We start from the raw sequence: 27539 nt of genomic DNA on the forward strand, positions 1-27539 counted from the left end.
GGCTGTAGCTTTCTGAAAGAGATCAGTGCACGAAGGAGACTTCTTCACTGCTCCATGGCCCATGGCCCAAGACCATGAGAAGTAGGCAATGAATATGCATCCAAATGACTCATGACTGCAATATATTGAGATACTTCTTTTCATTTGTTTATGTTTTAATCTTAATTTCTTTTATAGTGAACGGTTCTGCTTAGATTTTTCTGGAAAAGATTTATGAGACTGTGCCCAGCATGGGGCTGTCTGCACTCACTGTCATGAACATAAGCCCCAGGCAAGAATTTTCCACTGTAGAAATGCACGCGAACATTGGATTCTAATCAACAGCCACATTGAAAGAATTGACTCAACTGTTCCAGCTACCGAATCAACGCTGGTCTTCTATGAGGCTGCCTACATCCAAGGAGGCCCCAGTCATGCTTAGGCAGTGTGAGGAAGGCTTGCTTACCGAGTTCACTGAGCACATAGCAGCTTTGGATCAGCTGGAAGACACACTGCTCTAATGTCCTCCCCAGCTCTGGGTCCTCTCAACCCTCTCACTATAGTCAGAGTTTCCCTCATCATTTCTCAGAGGAGGCTCATCCTCATCCCATTCTCTGGATCAATGAGCCTACTGTGCCCGTGGCAATCTCAGCCTTTCAGTGGCTAGAGTCTTAACACCAGTGGCCCTAGTTTTGCAGTAGCAGGGCTCCCAACCCATGGCAACTACCTTCTTATAATAGCTAGGATCCTGATGCTTGGCTACTCCAATCTTGTATTAGATGGCATTCTGATGTTTTGTTTTGTTTTGGTTTGGTTTGGTTTTTGTGGGGCAATTGGGGTTAAGTGACTTGCCCAGGGTCACACAGCTAGTAAGTGTTAAGTGTCTGAGGCCGGATTTGAACTCAGGTCCTCCTGAATCCACTGAGCTACCTAGCTGCCCCGGCATTCTGATATTTCAATCCAATCCAGCAAACATTTTTAAAGCACTAACAATGTGCAAAGTACTGTCTATAATTGTTTTTCCTTTTTAAAAATTTTGAATTCTGATTTCTCTCCCTCTCTCCAGCCCTTCCCCCACCTATTAAGAAGGCAAGCATTATACATGTGAAGTAATGCTAAACATTTTTTCTATATTAGCCATGTTGGGACAAAAGAAAAAAATCATGAAAGGGGGCAGTGCAGAAAGTCGGCTTCTATCTGCACTCAGAAAGCATTTTTCCTCATGAGCCTTGGATCATTGATCCATGAGTCCATGAGCCTTGGATCATTGTATTGATCAGAATAGCTATGGCTTCATAGTTGACCATCATTATAATGTTGTTGCTACTGTGTATGATGTTCTCTTCATTCTACTTGCTTGACTTTGTATAAGTTCATTTAAGTCTTTCCAGGTTTATCCGAAACAATTCTACTCATCATTTTGTATATTCCATCATAATCATATACCACAACTTGTTCAGCCATTCCCCAATTGATGAGCATCCCTTCAATTTTCAGTTCTTTGCCACCACAAAAAAGCTGTCATAAATATTTTTGTACATATAGGTCCTTTTCCCTTTTGGGAATCTCTTTGGGATACAGACCCAGTAGTGGTATTGCTGGGTCAAATGTAAGCACAGTTTGATAGCTTTGGGGTCTTTGAACATGTTGAGTTTGGGGTGTCCAAGGCATAACAAGCAATGTCAACCTGTAGGTCAGAGAGAGGCTTGGGCTGGGAGTCATTTGCCTAAAAGTGACTAGTGAACCCATGACAGCTGATAAGGTCACTAGGTGAGAGAGTATAGAAAGAAGAGAAGGAAACTGAGCACAGAGCCTTGGGAAACCCCAGTGATTAGGGCAGGGACACAAATGATGATTTACCAAAGGAGTCTGAGGGAGGAGGACGAAGAGGAGTTGCCAGATACTTGGAGAAAACACTATCATGAAAACCCAGCAGGAGGAGAGGGTAGTCCATAGTGTCCAAGGTTGAAGAGTGGTCAAGAAGACTGAGCATCGGAAAAAAAGGCCATTGGATTTGGCAATTCTGAGATCTCACCTTGAAACTTCTCTTTCCAAAGTTGTAATTTTGTTGTTGGTTTTTTGTTTGTATGTTTTGGGAGGGGCAATGGGGGTTAAGTGACTTGCCCAAGATCACACAGCTAGTAAGTGTCAAATGTCTGAGGCTGGATTTAAACTCAGGTCCTCCTGACTCCAGGACCAGTGCTTTATCCACTGCGCCACCTAGCTGCCCCCAAAGTCATAACTTTGGAAAGAGAAGTTTCAAGTTGAATGATGAAGTAGGTAAGAAGTCAGTTTGCAGAGAACTGAAAAGAGAGTTAGAGGAGAGAAAGTGGAAGCAACATATGTTGAAAGTTGATTTTCCCAGGAGTTTGTACGAGGGAGGAGAGGTGCGTTGATTGTTTGGAGGGATAGGAGTCCAGAGAAGGCTTTGTTGTTGTTTTGTTTTTGAAGGATTGGGGAGACCTGGGCGTGTTTGATAGCCCCAGGTCCTGCCCTTTGTGAGCTCAGCTTCACAGTAGCTGAGCTGTCCTTGGTGCCTGGGGTCTTGCCCTTGTGCCCCAGACTCCTAGTGCCTGGCCACCAAGCCTGGCCGCTCCAGCTTGCTTCCTGGGCCTTGGAACCAGACATCTGCCAAATCTCCCTCCCTGACGGTGATTGCCTGATGTCTGGACCTGGCTGGATTGCCCATTCTTTGGAATTCTGCCTCGGGGGAGGCAGATTCTGCTCAACATTGGCTTATGGTACTCACACCCCACCAACTGACCTCTTAATCTCCCAGTCACTTTCTTGTCACATAGCCCCACAGAGCCCTCCTTAGATGAACCATCCCTTAGGTCTTTGCTGATGTTTAGACCCCTGACGAGTCTGTGTGACCTTGGGCAAGTTGCTTTCCCTCTCTGAGCCTCCAATTCTCTTAATCTACAAAAACCCTTGGGACAAACTTCTGGGAGGAAATGGACAAGAGACACACAGGGTGGGCTGCAATCTATATCATAGAAGGGCACATCACATTTGTGAAGTGCTATAAGGTTTGCAAAGGAATTTTCAAATATGATACCATCTTCACAAAAACCCTGGGGGTTAAGTGCTTTTATTATTCCCATTTTATAGATGGGGAAACTAAGGCAGACAAGTTAAGTGACTTGCCCAGGATCACACAGCTAGGAAGAAAGGGAGCTAGGAAAATTTCTTGCCAGTGACTATATGTTCTCACTAAACCACCCTCTTTGCTGCTTATAGACAATGCTCCATGTTTTTGCATAGGCTGCCCCCTCCCCAATGCATTGTCTTCTCAGCTCTGCTCCACACAATCCTTAATCTCCCTTGAAGCTCAGCTCAAGTGCCATCGCCCCCAGGCAAGTGCCTTGGCCTGCTCCTCCCTTCAGAGCTTGCAGTATTCTCGGCTGTATTTCATCGTCTGTGTGCATGGTGGCTTTCTCCCTGTCCCTTATGGCGCACTTGGAATGGCTGCTGCCGATGATGATGTGACGGATAAGAATATGTTTGCCCTAGATGCATCAAGCTATCAATCTAGCCCGGATGGTCACGGAACCAGCATTATCCAGCTTTGTAAAGGTGACGAACGATGCTTTCACCAGCCGCTAGGGGGCACCACAGTGCACAGAGCACCGGGCCTGGAGTCAGGAAGACCTGAGTTCAAATTTGGCCTCAGGCATTTTTACTAGCTATGTGACCCTGAGCTAGTCACTTCAACTCTGTCTGCCTCAGTTTCCTCCACTGTAAAATGGGGATTGTAATAGCCCCTCCCAGGGTTGTTGGGAGGCACACAGTAGGTGCTGTAGAAGTGTTAGCTCTTGTTAGTGGCTTTTAAGAGCTGTGTATGCTCTCAATTCTGAGCCTCTATTAAGTGTGCAAGGAAGCTAAGGACTCCTCTTCTGTCTTGCCTGAATTTAAGGAGGGGGCTTAGGGGGAGAGACGGGGATGGTGAGGAGGGAGGGAAGGAGTCTGTGTCAGCCAGTGGGGCTGGGATGTAGAACATGTGGAGAGTGATATGGCTGCAATAAGTCTGGGAAAGGAAGGCATTGTGTGTGTGTATGTGTGTGTGTGTGTGATTGAAATCTTTAATATTGGGCATTTTAAAAATATGCTTTCAATGAACCAAGAATGAAATGCTAATTTTGTAAAAATATATACATACAAAAATGTGTTCTCCATTTGAATTCTAGAGGGAAACAACCTAAGTAGTGCTTCTAGAAGTTCAAGTTTTCCTTTTAATTATAATTAAATCATTCATTTGATTTATCATTAGCTCTGTAAGTTACACAGTGGCTGGGCCTGGAGCCCTATGGTGCCACCTCCTTCTCATCAGATTATATTTGATCTTAGAGGTGATAGGGAGCCACTGAAGATTGCTGAGTAGAGGAATAACATAGTCACACTTGTGCCTTAGGAAGTTAATATAGTCAGCTGTAGGTGGAGATGTTAAAGGTCAGCCCAATTAAGAGGGTAGGGTTAGAACTAGGGTTATGGGGGCAGCTAGGTGACGCAGTAGATAAAGCACTGGCCCTGGATTCAGGAGGACCTGAGTTCAAATTTGGCCTCAGACACTTGACACTTACTAGCTGTGTGACCCTGGGCAAATCACTTAACCCTCATTGCCCTGCAAAAAAAGGGGGGTGGGGAAGAACTAGGATTATGGCTTTGAAGTTGCACTCCTGATTGACTGGGAGACTGGGGGTTCTCACAACAGAAATAGGGAAGTCTGGATGGAGGAACATTTTGTGGAAAAGAAAGTGAGTTCACCTTTGGACCTGTTGAGTTTGAGGTGCCTATGGGACATCCAAGGGGAGATGACACCGAGCAGTCGACAATGGGGTACTGGAGTTCTGAGGAGAGATTAGGATATATTGGGGAGTCATTTGGATAGATAAGAACACCAAGCTCGTGGGAACAAGTGACATCACCAAGGAAGAGAGTTGAGAGAAAGAAAGCTGAGGCCAGCCCCACCTACAGGCATCTGGAACAGGTAGGAGGAGAGCCAGGAGAGATGAGATCAGAAGTTATAGACTCACAACTTCTACCTTGGTTTTCTCATCTGTAAAATGGCAATAATAGGACCCACCTCCCAGAATTGGGAGGGGGGGTATCAAATGGTGCTTTGTAAATCTTAAAGCACCATGAATATTAGAGCTATTAGATCAGCTCTTATTAGGGAGGTCTAAGAGGATTTAGCAGCTAAGAGGGTAACCTGGGAAAAAACAATTTCTGTGGAGTGGCGGGGTTAGAAGTCAGTTTGCCTACAGCTGTGAAGCTAGCGGGACATGAACAAGCAAAGGCCAAGGCTGACATTATAGACAGGTCTGGTTTCTTGGCAGATGGGGAGGGGCTGTGGTTGGTCCAGGAGTTTGGCTGATCTTATGATAGAGGAAGAGGACTTGAGAAGTTGTCGGGATCATGTGAAGGCTTCTTGGGGGTGGGTGGGGCAGGGACTTGGTCAGATTTGGCAGCAGGGGAGAAGTCAGTAGGAGGTTCCAGAAGGACCTACCCCTTCTTCAGAAACTGGGGCAAAGCATGGATGGGGGGTGGGGGGGGCGCAGTGGCAGGTGAATTTTCCGATATTGACGAGGGGAGAAGAGGACCTCCCAATGACTGGGCTCCGTGTTCTCATAAAAGCTGGAGGTGAAGGGGGAAGGATTGAAACAGCTGCCCCAGGGAGTGCAATCAATTAGGGGAGAATAAAAGGATTAACCTAGCAGCAGGGGTCCAGTGGGAATGACCTAGTCAGCGTGACTGAGAGCCTTCCTGCAGCTGCATTCAATACCCCTGGAGGGGCAGAGGGCAGATAGTGGTGAGCTGGAATTGAAGATTGTCATTCTGTGAATTGATGAACCAGTTGTAGGGTCAAGGCTATAAAGAGGGGAAAGTGGCAATAGAACAGGGATTATGTCCTGGGAGAATGGAGAATGGAAGAGGATCTGGAGGTCAAGGTGGGTGAAGAAGAAGCAGGGCTAGAAATGGAATTAGGATGAGAAGCCTTAGTAGAAGGGAGATAGATGGAGTTGTATGATCATAGAGGGACATTTCAGAGTTCTGAATCACAGAGGTGGCACATTTATGGGTAATGGATTCCGTCCCTTTGAGTGGCTGAGATGGAGTGACAATGGATGGAAATCTGTGGGCATTGGGGAGGAAGTTGATGAACTGGGAAACCAAGGTGTGTGAGGGCATATCAGTGTAGGTTGAATTTCCCCAATTTGGGGTATAGTCAGGAAGACTGATCTTGGTGCTCATTGAGAGAGGAGTGACATGGAAGACCAGCAGATAACTGCAAGCTAGTTCTGTCTGGACAGTGTGAGAGCCTCAAAGGAGCTGCTGAGTAGCACAGGCAGTGAAATAACTCATGTCTACCTCTTGGAACCCTTGGCTGCTTTCCAGGCTCAGCTCAGGTGCCACTTTCCTGGTGAAGCCTTTCCCACCCAAAGATCTCAGTCCCTGTCCCGTGCTACTTATCTCTTTAGGTGTGTCTGTCCTTTGGTTTAGTTTCTCAAGGAGAAGGTTCTTTGATTTACCTCAGGGGTGCTAGGCCCATAACACAAGCCTGTGCCCACTTTCTCCCAGGGTGCCGGCCAGTATTGTATTTTCCCTCTTCCAACCAGAGGTGGCCTCACCACCATTTTCCTTCTCCCAAGCCCTCTTGCTAGGAGTCCTCCTTGCCTCATTCCTCTTCCTTTGTGAGCAAATCCTATCATTTCTACCCCCATAGGACCTCTCACATTGGTCTCCTCTCCACTCTCCTCACATATCCTGCATTCTTGCCCAACTGGATTGTTCTCGGTCCTAGGTTCCTGTCCTGCCAACTGCTCTCCATGTCTTTGCTGATGCTGGCTCTCATGCCCCCATCTTAGTCTGTTAAAAGCCTGTCCTTCAAGGCCCACCGTCCTCATCTTTCTCATTCTATCTTCTCCCTGAGCTTGTTCTCACCTCACTGGCTTGGCAGCTTCCCATGGTATCTGTCTTTGTAGCCCTATGAAATGTCGAATTGTTGAAGCAGGTGGGCAGGAGATAGGAAGGAGAGATACAGATGATTCCCCCCCATGGTGCTCAGCCCTCCCTCTTCCCCCCCCCCAAAACACCACTGGAGGTACTTGTATACAATCAAGTCTATGAGCCTGTGTTACCAGCCCTCTGTCACCAAGGCAACCTGGGCTGGCTGCCTGGCAACAGCGCTGCCCTCCTCCCCGTCATGGAGAATGGCACTCTTCTTACTTCACCTCATATTTGCCCCTTGGATAGGTGTTCGGTGTTGGAGGCTGGGCTCCTACCCACATGGGTGCAGACATACACACACACACACACACACACACACACTCACTCACACACTCATTCACTCACTCACACACACTCACTCACTCACACACTCACACTGTCCCCACAGCAGAAATCAGACTTGGAGTGCTGGTGAGCCTGCCCAGGCAGGAAGAGCCCAGTGCAGAGTGTGCGGCCCTCAGGGCCCCATGCCCATGTCCCGGCTTGCTTGGCTCTTTCCATGTTATTACCCAGAGCTGCCTAGGGACCCAAACCCAGTGACTTGGCTCAGCTGCCACCCCAGGGCCAAGGAGGCACGTTTTGCTGAGCCTCCATCATAGCCTTGCTGCCCTTTTCACATCTCTTGGCTTCCAGGTTGGTTCTTCTGCTGAGCAGTGTAAGCTGATTCCCCAAGGGACCCTCATGCTGCAACTTTTGCCTTAGTTCCTCTACACTCTAGCCCGACCTTCCTGACAGAGGCTGTGGCTCCAGCAGTGTCCTGGCCACCAGCTATGGCTACAGTGGTCAGCAGAGGCTCAGCTCAGTTCGACTCTTGCCACCTTGTTTGACTACAATCAAAGCACCAGCCTTGTGGCCCCCCTAACCCCTGTGCTCCCCTTCCCATCCCCAACCACCTAGTTCCTCTTCCCCCTCCCTCTCCCCTGTCTTCTTCCTACCATCACCTGAGGTGGGTGCTTAGAAGGACCAAGGCCACTATACATGTTGAGATGAAGGGACCGGCCCCTTGCCTAGACAGGTGGGAGCCCTCCAACGCGCAGCCCAGTGACTCTACCAACAGCTGGTTTAGGCTTGTCAGTCACTTGAGACCCCTGGAGAAAGTGCTCTCAAGAGCCAATCAGTTTCTTAGCTTGGGCCAGGTTAGGGTGACAGCTTTGGCCCCCGCATGTTTGGTAGAGTGGAGAGAGCATTCGATTTTGGCATGAGAGTATGTGGGTTTGACCCTGGCCTAGTGTGCTGGGTTTGGGATTCCAGGGAACAGAGAGATGTACCTTGAGCTACCGCAAGGGTCTCTTGACGAGCATCCGAAGGAGATGGATATGATCACACAGAGAGGATACAAGGAGACAGATGCTTTCTTGGGGCCACCCCATTTCTACCCAGTGGATCCCTCTTTGTGTCTGCTCCAAGGCAATGAGGCTTGTGGCTCATTAGCCCTAGCACTGGATGGCCCACAGAGCTTTGCCATGTTGTGGTAGGGAGCCGGCTTCTTACAAGTGCACCAATCTATGGACACGCATATGGCTAGCTACAGGGGTTACACTTGCAGATATACTCGTGGTGTTAATTCTGGCTTCTATTATCTGTAAGTTTCCCCTTCTCTGGGCAAAATTCATTCTCTGGGCCTCAGTTTCTTCATTTGTAATATGAAAGGGCTGGAGTAGAGGTCCCCTTCCCGCTCAAAATCTTCTGATTTTAGGACTTGTTTTCCACTGAGTGACATTCTGCCTCTGTGGCTACAAGGCCTCAGTCCCCAGCAGTCAATCCCCCTGTTGTAGGACTTGTCTGAGCTTTAGCAGCTGTCCCATGGTCCCTTTTGGACAAAGCCCACCAACCGAGGCACGTGGCCGTTGTGATGGCAGAGGGGCTTGGGAGTGGAATACTGCAGCATGTTTTAGGCCAGGAGTTAAGCAGCCCTCATTCCCCAGAGCCTTTCTGTTGAAAGTCAACGCCAGGCCTACCCAAGGGGTGCCTCCTGTGTCTGAGGACCAACCCAAAGTGGGCAGCTCGGTAGGCAGAGCCCAGCGCTGACTGAGCTCCTCATCAGGGTCAAGGTGACTGGCAACAGGACTGGTTGGTCCCGTACTGTGGGCAACCGGGCAGATCTGTTTGTGTCGCTGCACCGTGTGCCCAGGGTGGGAGGCAGCCAAAAGGTCCCCCACTGTGCAGGGAAACTGGAAGAGCTGCCACTCGGGAAGCCTCGTCCTTGGACATATTCCCACCAAGGAGCCATTCTTGCCAGTAGAAATCCTCAGGTGGGTTGCGAAGGGAGGGGCTCCGAGCCACCCCCAAACATGGAGCTCTCTGGGCTCATAGACTCTTCCCGATGCCTTGGCTGGGGTGGCCGACACCACGCAGCCTGCATGTAAACTGAGTCACCGATTGGCTCACCTCAGATTCCCAGCCTCGTGCCCAGAACTCATCCAAGTAGGTCTCAGCCACCTCTTCTGCTGAAGCCTAATGCCGAGCTTCCTGGACACAGAGGTCTTTACTGTGCTCAGGAAGTAAATACCTCCTCTCCGAGCTGTCGCAACTGTGACTAGCCTCCTGAATTTGCTAGCCCAGGCCTAGGTGCTGGCAGAATGCACAGGGCAGAGGAAGGGGACTTGCCCAAAATGTGGAAATGGTTCCATAAGTGTTTGGGGGGAGAGAAGTCTGCAGCTTCTGGCCCTTTGAGGTGCCTTGCTCTTAGATGGGCCTACTGAGTTCTAAGAACCCGAGAGGAGCTGCTTGTGCAGAGCCGTGGCTAGCCCCAGACAGGGCACTCACACAGGACCTTGGCCCTCTGGGCCTTCCTGTCTCCCCGTTGGCACTGGACAGGGCACCCAGAGCTCCATGCGCTGCCCAGAGGCCTTCCAGCCAGTCTTATCTCTTCCTTGTCTTTCAGATGTCCCTGGTGGCATTCCCGTCTTTGCTTGCCACTTGCTCTGGATAAAAGCCTCTTCTTGCATCTCCCACGCTTCTTAGGAAGCTCCACCCAAGCCAGCCCTCCCCAAAGGCTCCTTACACTGGAATGTCTGGCTGGTACCCTCATTGGGCCTTTGGCTCACCATCCTCATAGCTGTGCCCTTGATGCCCGCCGTATCCTCCTAACGACTATGTGCACGCTGAGGGCAGGGCCTCTCCCTCTCTTGACCATCTGTATGTGCTTGCCCTCCCAGGTGTGCCAGCTGACTGACATGATGGAATTAGCCACAGGATCTGGGAGAATTACTTCAGGCAGGGGTGTGTGTCAGGGGTGGCCTTTCTTGGTGCTTGCCAGCTGCTACATGCTTTGGTATGCACCGTAGGCATTTGCAAAGTAGAAGGCTAGTTCATCAAGGATATTAAGAGACAGGGGAGGGGGCAACTAGGTAGCGCAGTGGATAGATCACTGGCCCTGGAGTCAGGAGTACCTGAATTCAAACCCGGCCTCAGACACTTGACACTTACTAGCTGTGTGACCCTGGGCAAGTCACTTAACCCCCATTGCCCCGCCAAAAAAAAAGAGAGACAGGGGAGGAGAGGCAGAGTTGCCCACCCTTGAAAATGTGACCTTCTAGGCCTTGGTCCTCCAAAGAGCTAATGTGTGGGCCTCCCCAGGCCTGCAAGAGGCCCTTGTGACACCATTTGTTTGGGAGTCTGAGATGGACTTTTGTCCAACCCCCTCATTTGACATGTAGGAAGGAAATGTGCCGGCTGAGATTTACCTCCAGGCCCTCTGACTTTGGAACCTCTGAGTGCATTTCTAATCCTTTCTCATTTTCATGTGTGTGCCTCTTGGGTAAAACAGAAATAAGAATCATCATGGGCTGGTGGGGAAGAAAGAGTTGGGGGGGGGCAGTGAGTGGATGTATGTGTGTGTGTGTGCATGTATGTGTGTGTATGTTTATATGGGGTGTGTTGTGCATGTCTGTGTCTGTGGATGTGTGTGTTGTGTGTGTCTGCATGTGGATGTGTGTGTTGTGTATGTGTCTGTGTTTGTGTGTGGTGCGTGTGCATGCAGATGTGTGTATTGTGCATGTGTCTGTGTTTGTGTGTGGTGCGTGTGTCTGTGTGTGCATGCAGATGTGTGTTGTATATGTGTCTGCGTGTGCATGCGGATGTGTGTGTTGTGTGTGCATGTGTCTGTATGTCTGTTTGTGTGTGGTGCGTGTCTGTGTGTGCATGCAGATGTGTGTTGTATATGTGTCTGTGTGTCTGCGTGTGCATGTGGATGTGTGTGTTGTGTGTGTTGTGCATGTGTCTGTATGTCTGTGTGTGGTGCGTGTGTCTGTGTGTGCATGCAGATGTGTGTTGTATATGTGTCTGTGTGTCTGCGGATGTGTGTGTTGTATGTGTTGTGCATGTGTCTGTATGTCTGTGTTTGTATGTGCATGCAGATGTGTGTTGTATATATGTCTGTGTGTCTTCGTGTGAGTGCAGATGTGTGTTGTATCTGTGTGTCCGAGTGTCTGCATGTGCATGTGGATGTGTGTGTTGTGTCTGTGTCTGTGTCTCTGTGTCTGAGTGTCTGTTTGTGTGTGCGGATGTGCGTGCCTGGGGTTGACAAAGAGGCCCTGACTAGGGGTGCCCTTTGCCTCCTCGCTGGCTCCCAGCCTGGAGCTTCCCTTGGCTTTGATCGCCATCTGGGGCCAGGTGCTGGGCTGGGCTTATCGACTGCAGACAGGAGCAGGATGGGGGTGGGGGGATCCCTCAGTTTACTTCCTCACCTGTAATCCGGTCAGCCATTTCCCAGGTCCTGGGAGCAGTGCAAAGGGCTATGGGAGTGGGAGGTGCTGAGGCAGCCCCTGCAGCATCCAGCAGCATAGACGGGCCGCCTGGGGAGCTCACCACCAGGGAAGCTTCACGTTTCCAGTGAGAGCGCCGCAGCAGGCCATGCTTGCCCTGTCATTCAGCCATTGCAAACAAAGTGTAAAGAATTTGATTGTTTCCCCCTGAGCCAGATCCTTGGCTCTGGCCAACATTCCTGCTGCCTCCTTCCACAGCCTGGGAATTAGGCCCCCTGCTTGGTTCCCACCCTCCAACCTGCCCCTGGAGGCCCAGCTGGACACAGGACCTCTTTCCTTGGCTGGGCGGCCAGGCCTTGTCCTGCTTCCAGGCCCTCCCTCCTGCTGGCCCAGCCTCTGATGCGCGAGGCAGCTGTGAGTGCCGTGCAGAGGGGGGCACTTCCTCCGTGAGGCCAAGCTAGCCCTTTTCTCCTTCCGCCTGCTTTTGGCGGGAATGCACACGGCCCATCCAGAACACCTTCACATGCAGGCAGTCCAAGCCTTGGGAAAAGATGGTGGAGGATGAATGATCCCAGGCAAGAGTGTCCCAGGGAGCCAGGACCCTCCCTTGTCTTGGGAGCTAGCTGGCCAGGCCCAAAGAAATCAGTCGTTGCAGGAATCCGTGCACTGCCCCACCTCCCCCTGGGCCCACAGGGTGAGCTGTTTATAATCCTAGAGGTGCAGTGCCCAACCCATAGCAGTTACTTAATAAATGCTTGTGGTGCACTTCTGTGGGGCTAATATTCCTTGTCCTCCGCCTCTCCAGAGTGACTGCTGGGCCAGACCAGGCACTTGGCCTCCAATGTCTGACCTCACCGGGGTCTTGTCTATTTCAGTGCCCTGAGCAGCTCTTGCATCCAGGCCAAAAAGCTCCCTTTGATCCATAGGCCAAGTGATCCCTAAGGCCCTGAAGCAAGTCTGTGGTGCATATTGGCGTCTCCCAGCTTTCTGGCATCCTCCCTTTGCTTGGACCCCTAGCTCTAGAGTCAGAAACTGTCCGGGAGGACTGGGGTTCATTCGTTGTTCTGAACCAGCCCATCTCAGCCAAGCAGGGCATTCGGAGAGAGCTAGTAGCTCAAGCACATTTCGTTAGCGTGCCTTAGAGTCACACATGTTTTCGGAGTACCACTGGGAGGAACTGGGGAGCCATGAACACACAAACGGGAAGCCTTGCTGTTGGCCTAAGTCACCAGGTGGAGAATGTGTGCAGTGCCCAAAGGAAGGTGCAGATGGGAGGCCGGACTGAGGGGAAGGAGGCACTTGGGCCGGCTGCACGGAAGTGCTGAGGCCAAGGAGATGGGGAGGCCGTGGCAGGGGTGGAGGGGGGCAGCCCACCTGGAGCAGAGGTTTTGTTGCAGTCCAACCCAAACTGATGACCTGTCTCCTGGGTGCAAGGCTTTGTGCCAGGCTCTGGAGGTGCAAAAGCAGAAGCAGCAATGACCTCAGGGAGCTTCCTGGGACTGAGAAGCCACCAGGAGTGCTTGAGCAATGCTTTCCTAGGGGGCAGGAGCAAGGGAGAGAGACATTCCACAGAGGCAGGGCCATACTGCAAAGAGAGCCCACTGGGGTACCAACTGAGGCTGCTGGAGTAAGCCAGGCCTGAAGAGGCCTTCCATCAGGCTACAGTCTGGGGCACTGGAGAGAAGGGACAGCAGGTCTGGAAAGTGGGGGGCTGGCTCGCCAAGTGACACCATGGTTTCTAGCCTGGACTGCTGAGGAAAGGGGAGATTCGAGGTGGAGCAGGAATATGGAACCGCACTCCTCACTACACTATTGGGCCTAGAGCAGTGCCACTGCAAGCTCACTCTTGTGTCCTCTGTCCCTTTGCAGTTGGCCCTGCTGAATATCTTCTTTCCTGAAGAAAAGCTCCCCACTGAAGAAGAAAGTCGACATGCTCGGCGCAGCAAGAGGAGCAAAAGCAGCGAAGGAGCAGACGGTAAGCGCCCACCCCCCACCAGGGTGCCCACCTCCTTCCCACATAGCATGCTCAGTCTGCCTGTGCCAAGGCTAGGCTGGTACCTGGCAGCTGGGTGCCACAGGGCATCTGTGCTCACCACAGCCAGCCCAGGGGCCCTCCCACATCCCCCAGGGCCACTTGGGGCACAAGAGACCGAGCTTTCCGTCATGAGTCACTTGGTCTCAAGTCTTTATGTGAGTGGGCTGTAGGAATTTAATCACATAATTAATCATATCTGTTTGCACAAGAATTCCTCATTGATCCAAGACTGCTGCAGGATCCCTGGAGGCGGTCACCGGTTGGCCAGTGTTCATGATGAGCAGGCAGTTTGGCCCTGCTGGTTCCTTGGGGCCAGCTAATTAAGTGGCCCAACGAGCACATGTTCCGAGTCCTTCACTGCCTCCGCAGCTCTGGCACAGTGATGTGCTAGGCTCCTTGGTGGCTGCAAGGGGGAGGGGAGGCTCTTATACTTAGCTCTTAGTTCTGGCTACTTCAGTCACCCTCTGTCAGGCGACAGGTGGCTCTACCGATTGGTGTACCCATTAGCAGAAGGGCCTGGCATTCCAAGGCAGCATCTTGGGTGACTCTGGCCATTCGTGCACACCTGGGACTCTACCTTGACTATCTCAAGGGAAAACGAGCAAGGAGACTGAGATGAAGGAAAACGTTGCTGAAGGCATGGGCTGCAGAGGGGAGGCCAGGGCTCTGTGGGCAAAGACCGAGTCTATAATGGAGGGCCTGGGTGGACCTCAGAGCAGTGGCCAGGTGCCATTTACAAAGCAGGGCTGAGGGTGAGGATTGGCCCAGACAGGCTGAGGGGGATCCCAAGATTTGGGCTCCTGTCTCATCTCTGCCACCTGAGGCATATTCCATCGTTTTTCAGTCTCTTCATCTGTAAAAAGGGTGGGTTGGAATCAGTGCCTCCGAAGTCCCTTTGGAGGAATGATGACACTGTGACTGGAAGTGAGAGCTCACAGTTAATGACCATCATGGTGTTAATCAGAACAAAGCACCGTAATGTTGTCCATCTGTGCTCTCGTTCAGTCCCAGCATAGCTCACTCATCAGGGTGTGTGTCGGGTGTGACGGAGCTGTGAGGCCACGGTTCATAGAGTTCACCGCCAACGAGGCAGGCACAGGTAGAGCTCTGCCAAGAGCGAAGCGGGCGTGTGGCTGCTGCGTTCTTCAGGATGGCGGAACAAGTACTTGGCTCTCTGGTCCAGAGCTGTGAATTCTAATTGCCCGTGTCTAAGAATAATCCCTTTGCTATCACCAGATAAGAGCAGATTCCAGGAAAAAGCAGGAGTAGCCACTGCCCACTCTTCCAGGCCCAAAGCGGAGCCTGTGGCATCTCCCCTACCCCCGGGTGACTCCTCCAGCACTCTCGTTGACCTCCACTGTCCCTTTCATTGGTCCCTGCTTCGCCTCTTTGGGGGCAGCCAACTGTCTCCTAAAAGCAGTGTCTTGAACGCGTGTTCACCTTAGGAGAGACATGTTTTCATAGGTTTTGAATCTTTGATCATTCACACATCATCATGAACCCACTCATTAAAGTAAAATACTGAAATCTCATTCAAAAAAGTTTCTCGATTGCTTAAACTCTGAAACTCAGAACTCATCATCAACAAGCATTTGTTAAGTGCTTTCTGTGTGCCAATCTGTCCCCACCCCGAGGTGCTTCTATTGGATCAGAGGAATGGGCACATACCTCTCTATGCAGAGAAAAAGTGGCATGCTAGGAAGAGCACTGGTCAATGGGCAGGGGCCTAAGCTTAGCCTCACACAGGAAGCTAGACATTCGAAGACAGCATGGATTCTAGTAATACCACGTGGCTCACAGGATAGGACAGGGATGGGAAAGGGAATAGTGTATGTGAGGAGAGGGAAGAGGGTCAGTTTCACTGAACCATCCAGTACAGAAAGTGGAGTCATGTCTAATAAGGCTGGGCCTGAAGGCCTTCAAATGTGTAACAAAAGTTTGATCCTGAAGCTTCTTGAGCAGGGGAGTACCATGGTTGGAAGATCACTGCAAACAGTGACAGGTGATGAGGACACCTGAGCTGGAGAGATGGTTGTGTAAGTGAGAGATGTTGTGAAGAGGGAAAGGCCAAATACCAACGCTGAAGCTGAAACCCTTGAGCCACGTAATGAGAAGATGGAAGTTGCTGGCAAAGCCCCTGATGTTGATTGGGAAAGTTTGAAGGCAAAAGGAGAAGGGGATGACAGAGCATGAGATGGGTAGAGAGTGTCTTGGAAGCAATGAACACGAGCTTGGACAGATTTTGGGAGATAGCAAAGGACAGAAGGGCCTGGCATGCTATGGTCCATGGGGTCATGACCTTGGGAACTGGCCCCTCTGTACTATGGAAGCAGTTGGCTGGCTGTCACAGTGGCTAGAACATGAAGCCACAGGTTAGAAATGTGATGCCATGCTTCATTTTCAGATGCATTTTTGCCAGGTTGCCTTGAGGCCCTATATAAAGATGATTGATTGATTGAGTTAGAGAAGAAGTAGCTGATCATTTTCATTCAGCTCTCTTTGGAATGGATGCCACTGTAATTAGAGAAACTTGGTTGTGCTATTGATAAGGTCAAAGGTTGAATTGTATGGAACCATTGGCCAGTGTGCATTTTGCATTCAATGGGATGCTCTTAAGAAACAGCTGGATGCCTTTTTTTTGGGGGGGGGGTAGGGCAATGAGGATTAAGTGACTTGCCCAAGGTCACACAGCTAGTTAGTGTCAAGTGTCTAAGGCCGGATTTGAACCCAGGTCCTCTTTAATCCAGGGCCGGTGCTTTATCCACTGTACCACCTAGCTGCCCCCGATGCCTTTCTTGCATGAGTTTCAAGATCCCAATAGCTGTGCCATATGAGTTCTTTCCTGTGCAAGAATCCTTTGCTGTCTTCCCTATGGGGAATCGAGTGAGTGGAGCAAGGCAACATCTCAGCCAAAAGAATTCTTGAGCTCCATGTGGCATCTTACTGAAAGCTTTCCCCGGTCCATCTCACCCATTTCTCCAGACTATCCAAACAGTTCCTAGCCTTCCCTCTCTGTCAGTGCATCTGTTGCAATTCTCATTCTCTCTCTCCCTCCCTCCCTCCCTCCCTCCCTCCCTCTCTCTCTCTCTCTCTCTCTCTCTCTCTCTCTCTCTCTCTCTCTCTCTCTCTCTCTCTCTCTCTCTCTTGTGGGGCAATGAGGATTAAGTGACTTGCCTAGGGTCACACAGCTAGTAAGTGTCAAGTGTCTGATGCCAGATTTGAACTCAGGTCCTTCTGAATCCAGAGCCAGTGCTTTATCCACTGCGCCACCTAGCTGCCCCTGCAATTCTTTCTCTATGTTGATCTACATTGATCAGACTTTTGTCTCTTAGGGGGATCTGAGAGTCCAAGACACATCTATACCACCCATGGCAAGTGGTCATCTACTTTCCCCTGGAAAGCTTTCAGTGATGGGCAACTCAGCACACTCCTCCACAGCACATTCGAACTATCCCTAAAGAGAGGACCACAATCCGCCTCTCAGAAACATGTGCCTCTGAGGTCGTTTAGTTCTTTCAAGTGTTTGGAGGCAATGATCATGCCCTCCTCTTCAGCCTTACTTCTCTCCAAACCAAAGCCAAAGCTACCTCGTTTCTTCCACAGATCCTCAGGTGTCATGGTTTCAAGAGCCCCACCCCCCACGACAGTTGTTCTCATCTGGCTGCTCTCTGTGTCCTCCGAAGCTGTGGGTCTAATTAGGGTGGAAGGCAGTGGGGCTATCGCCTTCCTGCTCATGGACATTCTGCCTCTCTTAATGGGACCAGAGACTACGTTGTATTTTTGCTGACACCCAGGTCCTCCTTCCCATAGACTGTTGTCTAGCCACAGAGACGTTATCAAGTGTGGTGCCTTTCTCTCTCTGCCCCTCTCTCTGTCTCTCTGTCTCTGTCTCTCTCCAGGGAAGAAGCGAAGAGCAGGATTTTACTTTTGTCTATATTAAATGTCATCATCTTAGTTTCAGCCTCTCATGGGAGCTTCTTGAAATCTCTTTGAATCTGAGTCTGGCATCCATTCTATTAGCTAGCCTTACCAGCAATGTGTCATTTGTAGATTTGATAAGCATGCTATCTTCACTTTCATTTGAGTCACTGACAAAAAAATCTGGAGCCAAGCAAGGTCAAGGGCAGAGTTCTTTGGTATTCAACTGGAAACTTTGTTCCAAGTTGGCATCAGTCCATTAATCATGACTCGTTGAGTGAAGTCATTCAGCCAGCTCCATCTCCACCTAAGGGTCTTATTACCCAGCCCACATGTCTCTATTGTATCCATAAGGATCTAAGGAGAAGCTTTGTCAAATGCCTTGCTGAAATCCAGGTATCCTGAGTTGTTATCCTTCCCCTGATCTACCCAACTAATAAGTCCCCCAAAAGGGGCTTAGGGTAAGAAATAAGGTTGGAATCACACAATGGCAATGGAATTGGGCATCTTGTTTGTAACACGCCTTTGCTGGCTCTACTTCCAGTTTCTTCTCTGGGTGATTTCGGGTAATTCACTTACTTCTCTAGGTCTCAGTTTCCTCATTTGTAAAGGGGGCATAGAGATTGGCCTGGATCATGTCCAAGGACCCTTCCAGCCCTGAGTCTGTGATGTTCAGAATGCCCCCTAGACTTGGGCCAGGGATCAGTCAAACTCATAGCTGTCTTCTTCCTTCTCCCATTTGGTCGGGGGGGCTCTCAGGGATCACTGACCTAATGGCAGCATGGCAGGGCAGAGAGCATTATCCTCCTGCTCACTCCCCATGTGACCTTGGTCAGGCCACTAAATGTCTAGGAGCCGTACCTTTCCAAAAGAGATGAGGAGGCCAGCCAAGGTTGCTCAGCTCTTTTCTCCAGCCATGATCTAAGAACACCGGGCCAAACAGTGTATAGGAAATTGAAGAAGAAATCTTCTACCATGACTAGTAAATGTATAAAGTTGTGAGAACAACTTAAGAACTCTGATCGATGCAATAATCACCCATGATTCCCAAGGGCTGAGATTTAGAAGGCTGCCTACCACTTTAGGACACAGCTGATGGGGAATGTATTTTGCTGGACTGTGTGTTTGTTGCAGATTGGTTTGGGTTTGGGTTTTTCCCACATGGGGAGAGAGGTTAGATGCTTGTTTGTTGAAAAAAATTAATTGAAAAATAGTGGGATAATAATCCCCTGCTCTGCTTCTGTCAAAAGGGAGTTAGTTGTTGGGATGAAATGAGTAGATATCTATGAAAAGATTTTGTAAACTGTCCAGACTAATGACTCGCATGTGCATGCTGCTGTGCTGAGACGGGTCAGTGATCCAGTGTCTTGCCGATCACTTTGCTTTTCTGTCCATTTCCTCTTCGGCCACCAACAGGTAGTTGGTGCTTTGCTTCTGCTCATATGATCCAGTCGGCCCAATGTTGCTCTTGCTTGAGATGGACTGAGAGGCCTCCCTTTTCTATTTTCTACACTTAAAAATGCCAGAATGAATCAATGAAGAAATGAAAAGCTTGCTATCAGTTTGCAAAATCAAAATCACCCCTGCCCTCCAGGAGCCCACATTTGGATGGAACTGACAGCACAGAAAGGGGACTGGGGAGCCAAGAAGGAATTTGGGGTCTGCTCAGTCTCTAGGATGGTGAGAGGGTCCTGTGATACCTGCTTGCCCAAGGTGACGAGTGGCATTTTGGTGTTTGTAGCAGCAGTAAGGTGGAAATGCCCAGCTGAACCCAGTGACTTCAGTCTTCCCAGATGTGACCCAAGAGCAGCTGAAGAGAACTGTCGAAAGAAGCTCTCCCTTAAGAGCTGTTGGGGATAAAAGATGACAGGCAGGGTTGAAGAGTAGAAATAGACATACAGGGGTACAGCTAGGTGGCACAGTGGATAGAGCACTGGCCCTGGAGTCAGGAGCACCTGAGTTCAAATCCGGCCTCAGACACTTAACACTTACTAGTTCTGTGACCCTAGGCAAGTCACTTAACCCCAATTGCCTCACTAAAAAAAAAAAAAAGAAAAAGAAATAGGCATACACAGGCAACGTGATGTAGGGGATAGAGTGGAAGGCCCGGCATCACAAAGACTTGAGCTCAAATACCCCCTCAAGTACTCAGCCTCAGTGTGACCACGGACAAGCCATTTAGCTTTCCCAGGGTTGGGCTAAGAACCAAATGAGGTGATGTAGAATAAATAACTAAATAACTGCAAACTCAAAAACAAGATGGTGGCCAGCTGTGTGTTCACTGCTGCTTGACTCTCAGAATTCTTGTGTCAAAGAAAGTTGCCACCACTGGAATGCCCTGCGGCTGTCCCCTCAGCAGCCTGTGTGATGACAGCTCATGTCTTCCCAACAGCTGCGCTAACAGAAGGTGGTCACTGAGCCCCTGCTGACTCAGGGGTGCTCACAATAACTCAAATGTGAAAATAGTGCAAGTGCCCCAAACCCAGGGACGTGTCCAAGCCAAAGCTTCACGCCAACTGGCTCTTCACATGTTTCGCACTTCACTCCACCATTGACTAAAGCTGATGATCTCAAACCTTGTCAGAAGATCGTAAAGCTTAAAACTAACCACTGGACAGTATGTAAGAGCTCATCTGCTCCAGGCTTGTCATTCCACAGAGGAAAGGAAGTGACTCCCCTAGGGTCACATTCCAGAAGTCTGTCCGGCCTGGGAGCCGTACTCCCTGGACTCTGGACTGCAGCCCACTGGTTTCTCCTACCCAGGAAGATCTTGGACCTTTGCTTCCATCTCTTGCTCTGAAATCCTGTCTAGGAACCCCCCATATAACTTTCTTCTAACCAATGTGTTGTGCAGTAACACCAGCAGTAAGTAGAGTAGCACCAAACTCCACATAAACATTCTCCCTGTTGTCTCTAGCATCCATGCATGTGTACCATCTGGCTTCAACTCTCTTGCTTGCCTTACCTCTCATTACTTCCGTGCACACTCTCCTCTATTCTGAGGTCGAGGTATCTAACCCAGCCCTCTCATTTTACAGAAGAAGAAAAGGAGGCCCAGCAAAATTCAATAGCTTGCCCAGATCCATGCAGGTAGTAAGTGACTGGGCTTGGATTCAAACCCAAGAACTCTGCCTCCAACTTCTGTACTCTCTCCACCATAATGTGCTGCCTTCTATCTCCTGCCACCTAGCATTTGTCCAAGCTGTCCCCAGTGCCTGGAATGCCCTCCTTCATTTCTTCCTTTCAGAGCCTGTCTTCCTCCCTTCCCCCAATGCTCAGATACTCACCCCCTTTGCAGAGCCTTCCTTGACCTCTGTGCCCCAACTGTGAGTACCCACTCCCTCCTCAAATTTTCCTCGAGTACCTTGATTATAACATATACTAGAGGTTTAATGTTAGCGAGATTGAGCCATAAAATGAATAATGTTATTGCCCTGTACAGAAGAACCCCCCCATTTGTAATCCACACAGAGTTACAAAGCTCCTCCCTAAGACCTGTCGCCATCACTCCTGAGCCTCCCCTGCACTCACTGCCCACTTTCATTTCCTCAACCCAAGCCCTGCCCAGGAATGTGCCACCTGCCCCTGGGTAGGCGACCTCATCTACTGTGCTTTGGTAGAACCAATTTGAGACATTGGCCAAGTTCTTCCTTTCCTTATTTTGAGTCAAGTTCAACTGCCCAGCCTGATTGACATTCAGAGTCTCCCACAGTCACGGATCATCTGGCACCAACCTGCCTTTCTAGGCTTAGCTCCTATTTCTCCCCTTCATATACTCTGTGCCCTGGCAAACTGGATCATTCTCTGCCCCTTCGACAGATCCTGTGCTTCCCCCCACCCTGGTTCCTTTTCATATTGTTCCAGATGCTTGAGGTGCCCTCCTTTCCATTCATTCTCACTTGTGGAACTCCTTCCAATTTTCAAAGGCCCACCACAGTGGAAGCCTTCTCTACCACCTCTTGGTGGGAAGTGACCTTCCACCTCTGACCTCCCAGAGCTCTCTGTCTTATAACTCCTATGCGATTATCATGGCATGGTGGGTATTAGTCATTTCCTCTTACTGTGTCTTTCTCCCAGCACCTGGACCAGCTCTCCAGGCACCTTTAATCATCCTATTTGGCCAGTTGTCCTCTTTAGTCCCCAGTGCCCTGGACACTGGGTAGGGCAGGGATCACTTGATGGCAAGGGTAACAGGTAGAGAGGGGAAAGGAATAAGCACCTACTATGTGTCAGGCACTTTCTACCTATTAGCTCATTTGATCCTCACAACAACCCTGCAAGGCACATGCTATCAATATCTCCATTTTACAGATGAGGAAACTGAGGTAGATAGAGGTTAAGTGATTTGCTCAGGGTCTGAGTATCTGAGGCCAGATTTGCACTCAGGTCTTCCTGAGTCCAGGCCCACTTGGCACTTTGTCCGCTGGGCCATACAAACCTGTGTAATATAATGATTCCAGGCCTGTGGAGGTGGGAAGAAAGCTAGGGTACTCCAGGACAAAGAAGCCAAATAAACTGGTTTATGTGGGGTGACTGGTAAAGAGAGTTGGCAATGGTGCCCTCCAACTGGAAGCCCAACAGTAGAATGGATTTCAGCCAGGCCATGTAAATGCCAATTTGAAAACCCTTGGTGTTCAAAGGGGGCTGACACTCGCCATTGTCCTTTTGCCAACACTGGTTGCTTTGCTTTGTGCCTTGAGAAGGACTAGAAGTGAACATTTGAGTGGGGCAGGGCAGGGCAGGGCAGGGCAGGGATAGAATTGGTGTTAGTAGCTTACTCAAATAAGTCAAGTTGAAGTTGTTTTAATTGCATACCATGCTTTTTTCTCATTTTTACTCTTTTTGCTAGCTTTTTTTTTTTTTTTGATGAGGCAATTGGGGTTAAGTGACTTGCCCAGGGTCACACAGCTAGTAAGTGTCAAGGGTCTGCAGCCGGATTTGAACTCAGGTTCTCCTGAATCCAGGGCCGGTGCTCTATCCACTACAGCACCTAGCTGCCCCCAGGGCTAGACTTGGAATTCTCCATCCTGCTGCCTACCACTCACCAGTGTAGCTCCTGTTTTAGCTGTGTCCCAGTTTCAGTCACCTACTGTCACCACCCATCCTAACTCCCTGAACCCTCGACACATTCTCATCACTTGAGCTGCAGCCCTGGCTCCAGCGGGCCCTCTGGGCCCCTCGTTCCATTCCAAACCACCATTCCTTCCATTTCTTTGTTCCAGCCCAAACCTGGATCTCTCACAGGGGCACCTGCCGCGTTGCTTGTGGCGCTTTCTACTCATAAGCACTTCCTGGGATCCTCCTCGCTCCTTCAATGACCTTCAAGGGAGCTGCTTATAGCACTCTCTCCTCTATCTGCCTTTCATCTCCCAACTTTTTCAGTGACTTTAGCTCATGATCTCCCTCCTCAGCATCCTGGGAACATCAGTATTCACGGTGACCCCTCTTACCCTTTGACTTCCTTTTCCATCTCATTCCTATCAACCACAGGTCACCAAGGCCAGACCACATATCTCACTATCTCTTGAAATGCCTCTCGCCAGCGTCAACCCCCTACTCATCTCGCTCCCCCTAGATTCTCTCCCTTCACCACCTGACTCCAGCCTTATGACATATGACACCCTTTGGTGTGCTCCATGATCCAGACACACGGCACACGGCAGCCCATGTGCCATCTCCATGCCTTTGCCCTGGCTGCCTATGCCCCCTCCCCATGCCTAGAATGCACCCCTGCCTCCCTTGCTTCTCAGAATCCCCAGCTCTTCCTAAGCTCAGGCCAGAGCCGGCTCCTCCATGAGGCTGTTTCTGCCCCACAGCCATTGGCGCCTCACTCATATATTTTCTACTTGCTCGTGTGTGTACATTTTGTTTTGTTTCCTCGGAGTGAGTAGTCTCTGCTCCTCCTGGTTTTCTGACCGACTGTTCCCTGCTTCCTCCTCCACTTTCCATCCCCTTCCTGTGCACAGTCCCCAAGGTTCAGCCCTTGGAAGCTCCTTCATTCCCACGACTTCAGTAACCCTGCTATGCCGATGACCTCACATTCAGGCCTCAGACTCACACGTCCAGCTGCCGACAGACCAGAGACACCTGCCTCTCCCCCCAGCTCATCATCTTTTTCTCCAGAAACCAATTCCTCATTCTGTCTCCAGCCCGCCATTCATCCCGGCTCCTCTGAGTGTAACCTTGGAGTTATCTCTGCCTCTCCCCTTCCCCTCGCCTTCTCCCATCTCTCCTATCCAATCAGGGACTGAATCTTCTCTGTATTTTTCATTCAGTATCTGGTGGCCACTGACTAATAGCCCAGCTTGAGCCTGACATGCACACGCTAGCCAACATCCTTCTTCTTGTCAAGGATCTCCACCCCTACAACAATAGACTCGACAATCAAATACTTCCTCACTGCCAAGAGCATCAACACATGACATGAGTCACCTACCCAATGAACCTTAAGCCAGACTCCTCCCTCAGACTAGCCCCACTTGAATTTGAGCTCTGCTTCCCCTTGGGGAGCCCTTCCTTAGTACAGATCCTTTTTTTGCAGGGCAATGAGGGGTAAGTGACTTGCCCAAGGTCACACAGCTAGTCAGTATCAAGTGTCTGAGGCTGGATTTGAACTCAGGTCCTCTTGAATCCAAGGCCGGTGCTTTATCCACTGCGCCACCTAGCTGCCCCCTCCTTAGTGCAGATCCTGCAGGAGCCTCTGTCCCACTCTCCCTCCCTCTTCCTGTCCACCCTTCCCATCCCTCCAATGGCAGCCCATGGGAGGCTTGCTTGGCCCAGGAGGTAAATCTCAGGTTTCTCTGCCAAGCTTTCAAGGGCATCCATAACCTTAATCCTCCTTGACCTTTCCAATATGAGCTCAGATGACTTGGCTCCATGAACTTGTTGCTCCAGCTGGACCTAGCTACTTTCAGCCCCCAAACACCCATGCCTCCATGCCTCTGGACCCAGTGCCGGATGGGATGCTGGGGGATGCAGCCCTCTCTCCTGGAGCTCAGATTCTTCCCCGTGCCTAGCTTGCCTTCCCTCCCTCTCTTTGCTGTCTTTTCATCAAACGCAGATGTGGTTTTCTCCTTGGAAGCCTCTCTGACGTCCCTGCTCCTTCCCCCACCAGAACAAAGCCCAGGTCTTGGAAAAGTAGAAAAAGATCATTGGTGATCACCGGACAGATTCAGTCAAACAGTTCATTGGAAAGGCAGATTGCAAAGGGTAGAGAAGTGAATGGGAGGTGAGACAATATATGGAGAAGGCTTTTCTAGGGGTTTGGCTGGAGAGGGAGGAGAGACAAAGGACAGTATCTGGAGGGGATGTCTTTTTTTAAAGGTTGGAGACCTGGGGCCAGTGAGTGAGGAGAGATTGGAGAGGAAAGAAAGAGAGAAAGTGCTTGGGGGCAAACACGCCAAGTCTCCACTCTCAGCATCACCATGGCCTTCACCTGGTAATCATGGGTGCGGCCTCTAGTCTTTCTGCTGTCCTGGCTAACTTCCTCTCACAGCATCCATATTGTCACTGACCTTCCTAAAATGCATTTGCCAAGTACCTACTATGTGCCGGGCACTTACTAGTAGATTTCATTTTAGCCTCACAACAACCCTATGAGGTAGATGCTGTAATTCTCATTTTACAGACAAGGAAACTAAGGCAGCAGTTAAGTGACTTGCCCAGGGTCACACAACTCAGAAGTATCTGGGGCTGGATTTGAAATCAGATTTTCCCGACTCCAGCTCTGTCCACTGCCCTTGGCACCATGGATAGTGTCACCTCACTGCTTCCAAGTACGATCTTAGCAGGTCAGAATGGTACAAGATGCTTCTGTTAATGAAGCCTAAGATTGCATTTGTTTTGTTGGGCTCACATTGGTCCTTTAAGCCCCACCCTCCTATCTTTTTCCACATGAACCATGATCTGACTCTGTTTCCCCCCTTTTTTGTGTAGTAAATTCTGAGTGAAACTGAGACTGGCTTGAAAAGTTTTCTCACCTGGGAATTCACTGGAATAGCCAAGTAGTACAATGGATAGAGCACACTTGGCCTGGAGTTTGGAAGACCTGAATTCAAGGCCAGCCTGAGACACATAGTAGCTGTGTGACCTTGGGCAAGTCACTTTACCTCTGCCAGTCTCCGTTTCCTCAACTGTAAAAGAGAGGTTATAATGGCACCTACCTTGCAAGATTGTTGGGAGGATCAAATGAGATAATCATTGTAAAGCACTTAGCACGGTGCCTGGCACACTGCAGGCATTCAATCAATGCTTGTTTCCTGCCTTCCTTCCATCCCTAACTGCCCCCCTCCCCCACCTCTACTGGCCAGGAGTCAGAAAACTGAGGCTTCCTTCGGCCAGATCCCTAAGGACATGGCAGGGACTTTGCCTCAACTCCTCATCTCTGGTGTTTTGGCCCAACTGCTGCCCCTTGGCATCTATATGCCCCTTGTGGGCTTTCTTTTCACAGCCTGATCTTTGGGCTCAATCCCAACAACTGCTTGGAGCTGCCATTTTCTCTTCTGAGGACCTTTAACGGTGTGGTGGACCAGTGAGCAGGCTAAGAACACAGGCCAACAAAGCAGCAACAGGGAGTCAGTGGAGCCAGAGGGAAGCAGCAGCCTGAAGAGCCGAGTGCCAAAGCAGATGACGGGCAGCAGGTAGTCGAGGAAGGCTCAGAGCTTGAGAACCAAGAAGGTCTCAAAACTGGTCCCATTGAATGAATGTCAGCTGGAGAAGGCTCCCAAAGGACAAGCAGCTGAGGCCAAATAGCAGCAGGACATACAGATGTTCAGGTGATGGACATGACCATGATTCCTTGGGGCTGTGACCCAGCAGGATGAAAATGCTCGCCCATGGTAGAGTTTGAGGTTGGGGGGGGGGGGGGTTGGACAGGACCTGGATTTCATCAACTCCTCTCCCAAGGCAGATGGGCAGCCAGTCTTAGAAAGCCATCATGTGCCCCAGGAGGCCTTGGACTGTGTCCTGCTGACTCTCTGTCTGCCATGCCAACAGCCCCTGCCCATTGGCACGCCAGTGTGCATCCATTGGTGAGGGCAGTACCCTGGAGAGGTAGAACACCACACCTTGGTGGTTCTGACCTGAGCAGTAGGCCCAGAGCAGCTACAAGGACAGGTACTCATCAAGGGGCCTGTTTTCCCAGAGACTCACTATGCCCATTTGTAAATTTTCATCTAACCAGAAACACAGAGCTCATGTGTTAGATACACCCTGTCTCCCCCCCCCCCCCATGAAGTATAATCATTGTGTCCCAGCTTGGTTAGAATGGAGGAAGAGGAAGCCAAGACCTGTGAGATACAGATATGAAAGTTCCCTGTGGTCCAGGGTTGGGGAATGGCAGGCTGCCCGAGTGTGGCGAGGTGAGGGCTTTGGCTGCTGACAGGCTCAGAGTGCTCGGTGGCCTCTCAGGATGGCCTGCTCACAGCTTTGACCACAGTTTCCTCCCCTTTCAACACAGTCACTTGAGAGTTTTGTATTTTTTAAGTTTTGGGCTATGTGTTCTGCTCATAAATGGAGGTCAGGAGGAAAATGGGGCCCACTTTCCAGCCAAATCTGTTAGAACAACATTCATGGCAGGCTCTAGAGAAGGAAATGTCTATGCTCTCCAAAATCGAGACCTAGTAAATCCCATAAGAAGCTGGATGCCGAGTGAGTCGATGGGCTGTCTAATACTTCTCTGGAAAGCGATGACACCAGGAGGTGGGGGAAAAGTATGTTGGAGTGGGAGGAATGTTGGAGTTTGAGTCAAAAGAAGTGGGATTTGCCAGTTATTAGCTATAACGAACCATAGCTCAGTCATGTGACCACTCAGAGCTTCGGTGCCCTCGTCTGGTCCCAAATCTAAAACACCAGATGCATGTGGGTTCTTCGTATCCTTCCTGCTGGATGGTGGA

At 50.2% G+C, this 27539-nt stretch overlaps 1 protein-coding gene across 1 annotated transcript in view; it reads left to right on the forward strand.

Moving 5' to 3' along the window:
• EDA (ectodysplasin A) overlaps positions 1-27539 on the forward strand; it is a 169121-nt gene that overhangs the window by 116695 nt on the left and 24887 nt on the right. The window contains exon 3 of the mRNA XM_043973956.1: positions 13563-13668. Within this exon, the coding sequence (XP_043829891.1) occupies positions 13563-13668 (106 nt within the window). The remainder of the gene's footprint in view (positions 1-13562; positions 13669-27539) is intronic.

The sequence above is a fragment of the Dromiciops gliroides genome, chromosome X, assembly GCF_019393635.1.
Source record: "Dromiciops gliroides isolate mDroGli1 chromosome X, mDroGli1.pri, whole genome shotgun sequence".
Taxonomy (NCBI): domain Eukaryota; kingdom Metazoa; phylum Chordata; class Mammalia; order Microbiotheria; family Microbiotheriidae; genus Dromiciops; species Dromiciops gliroides.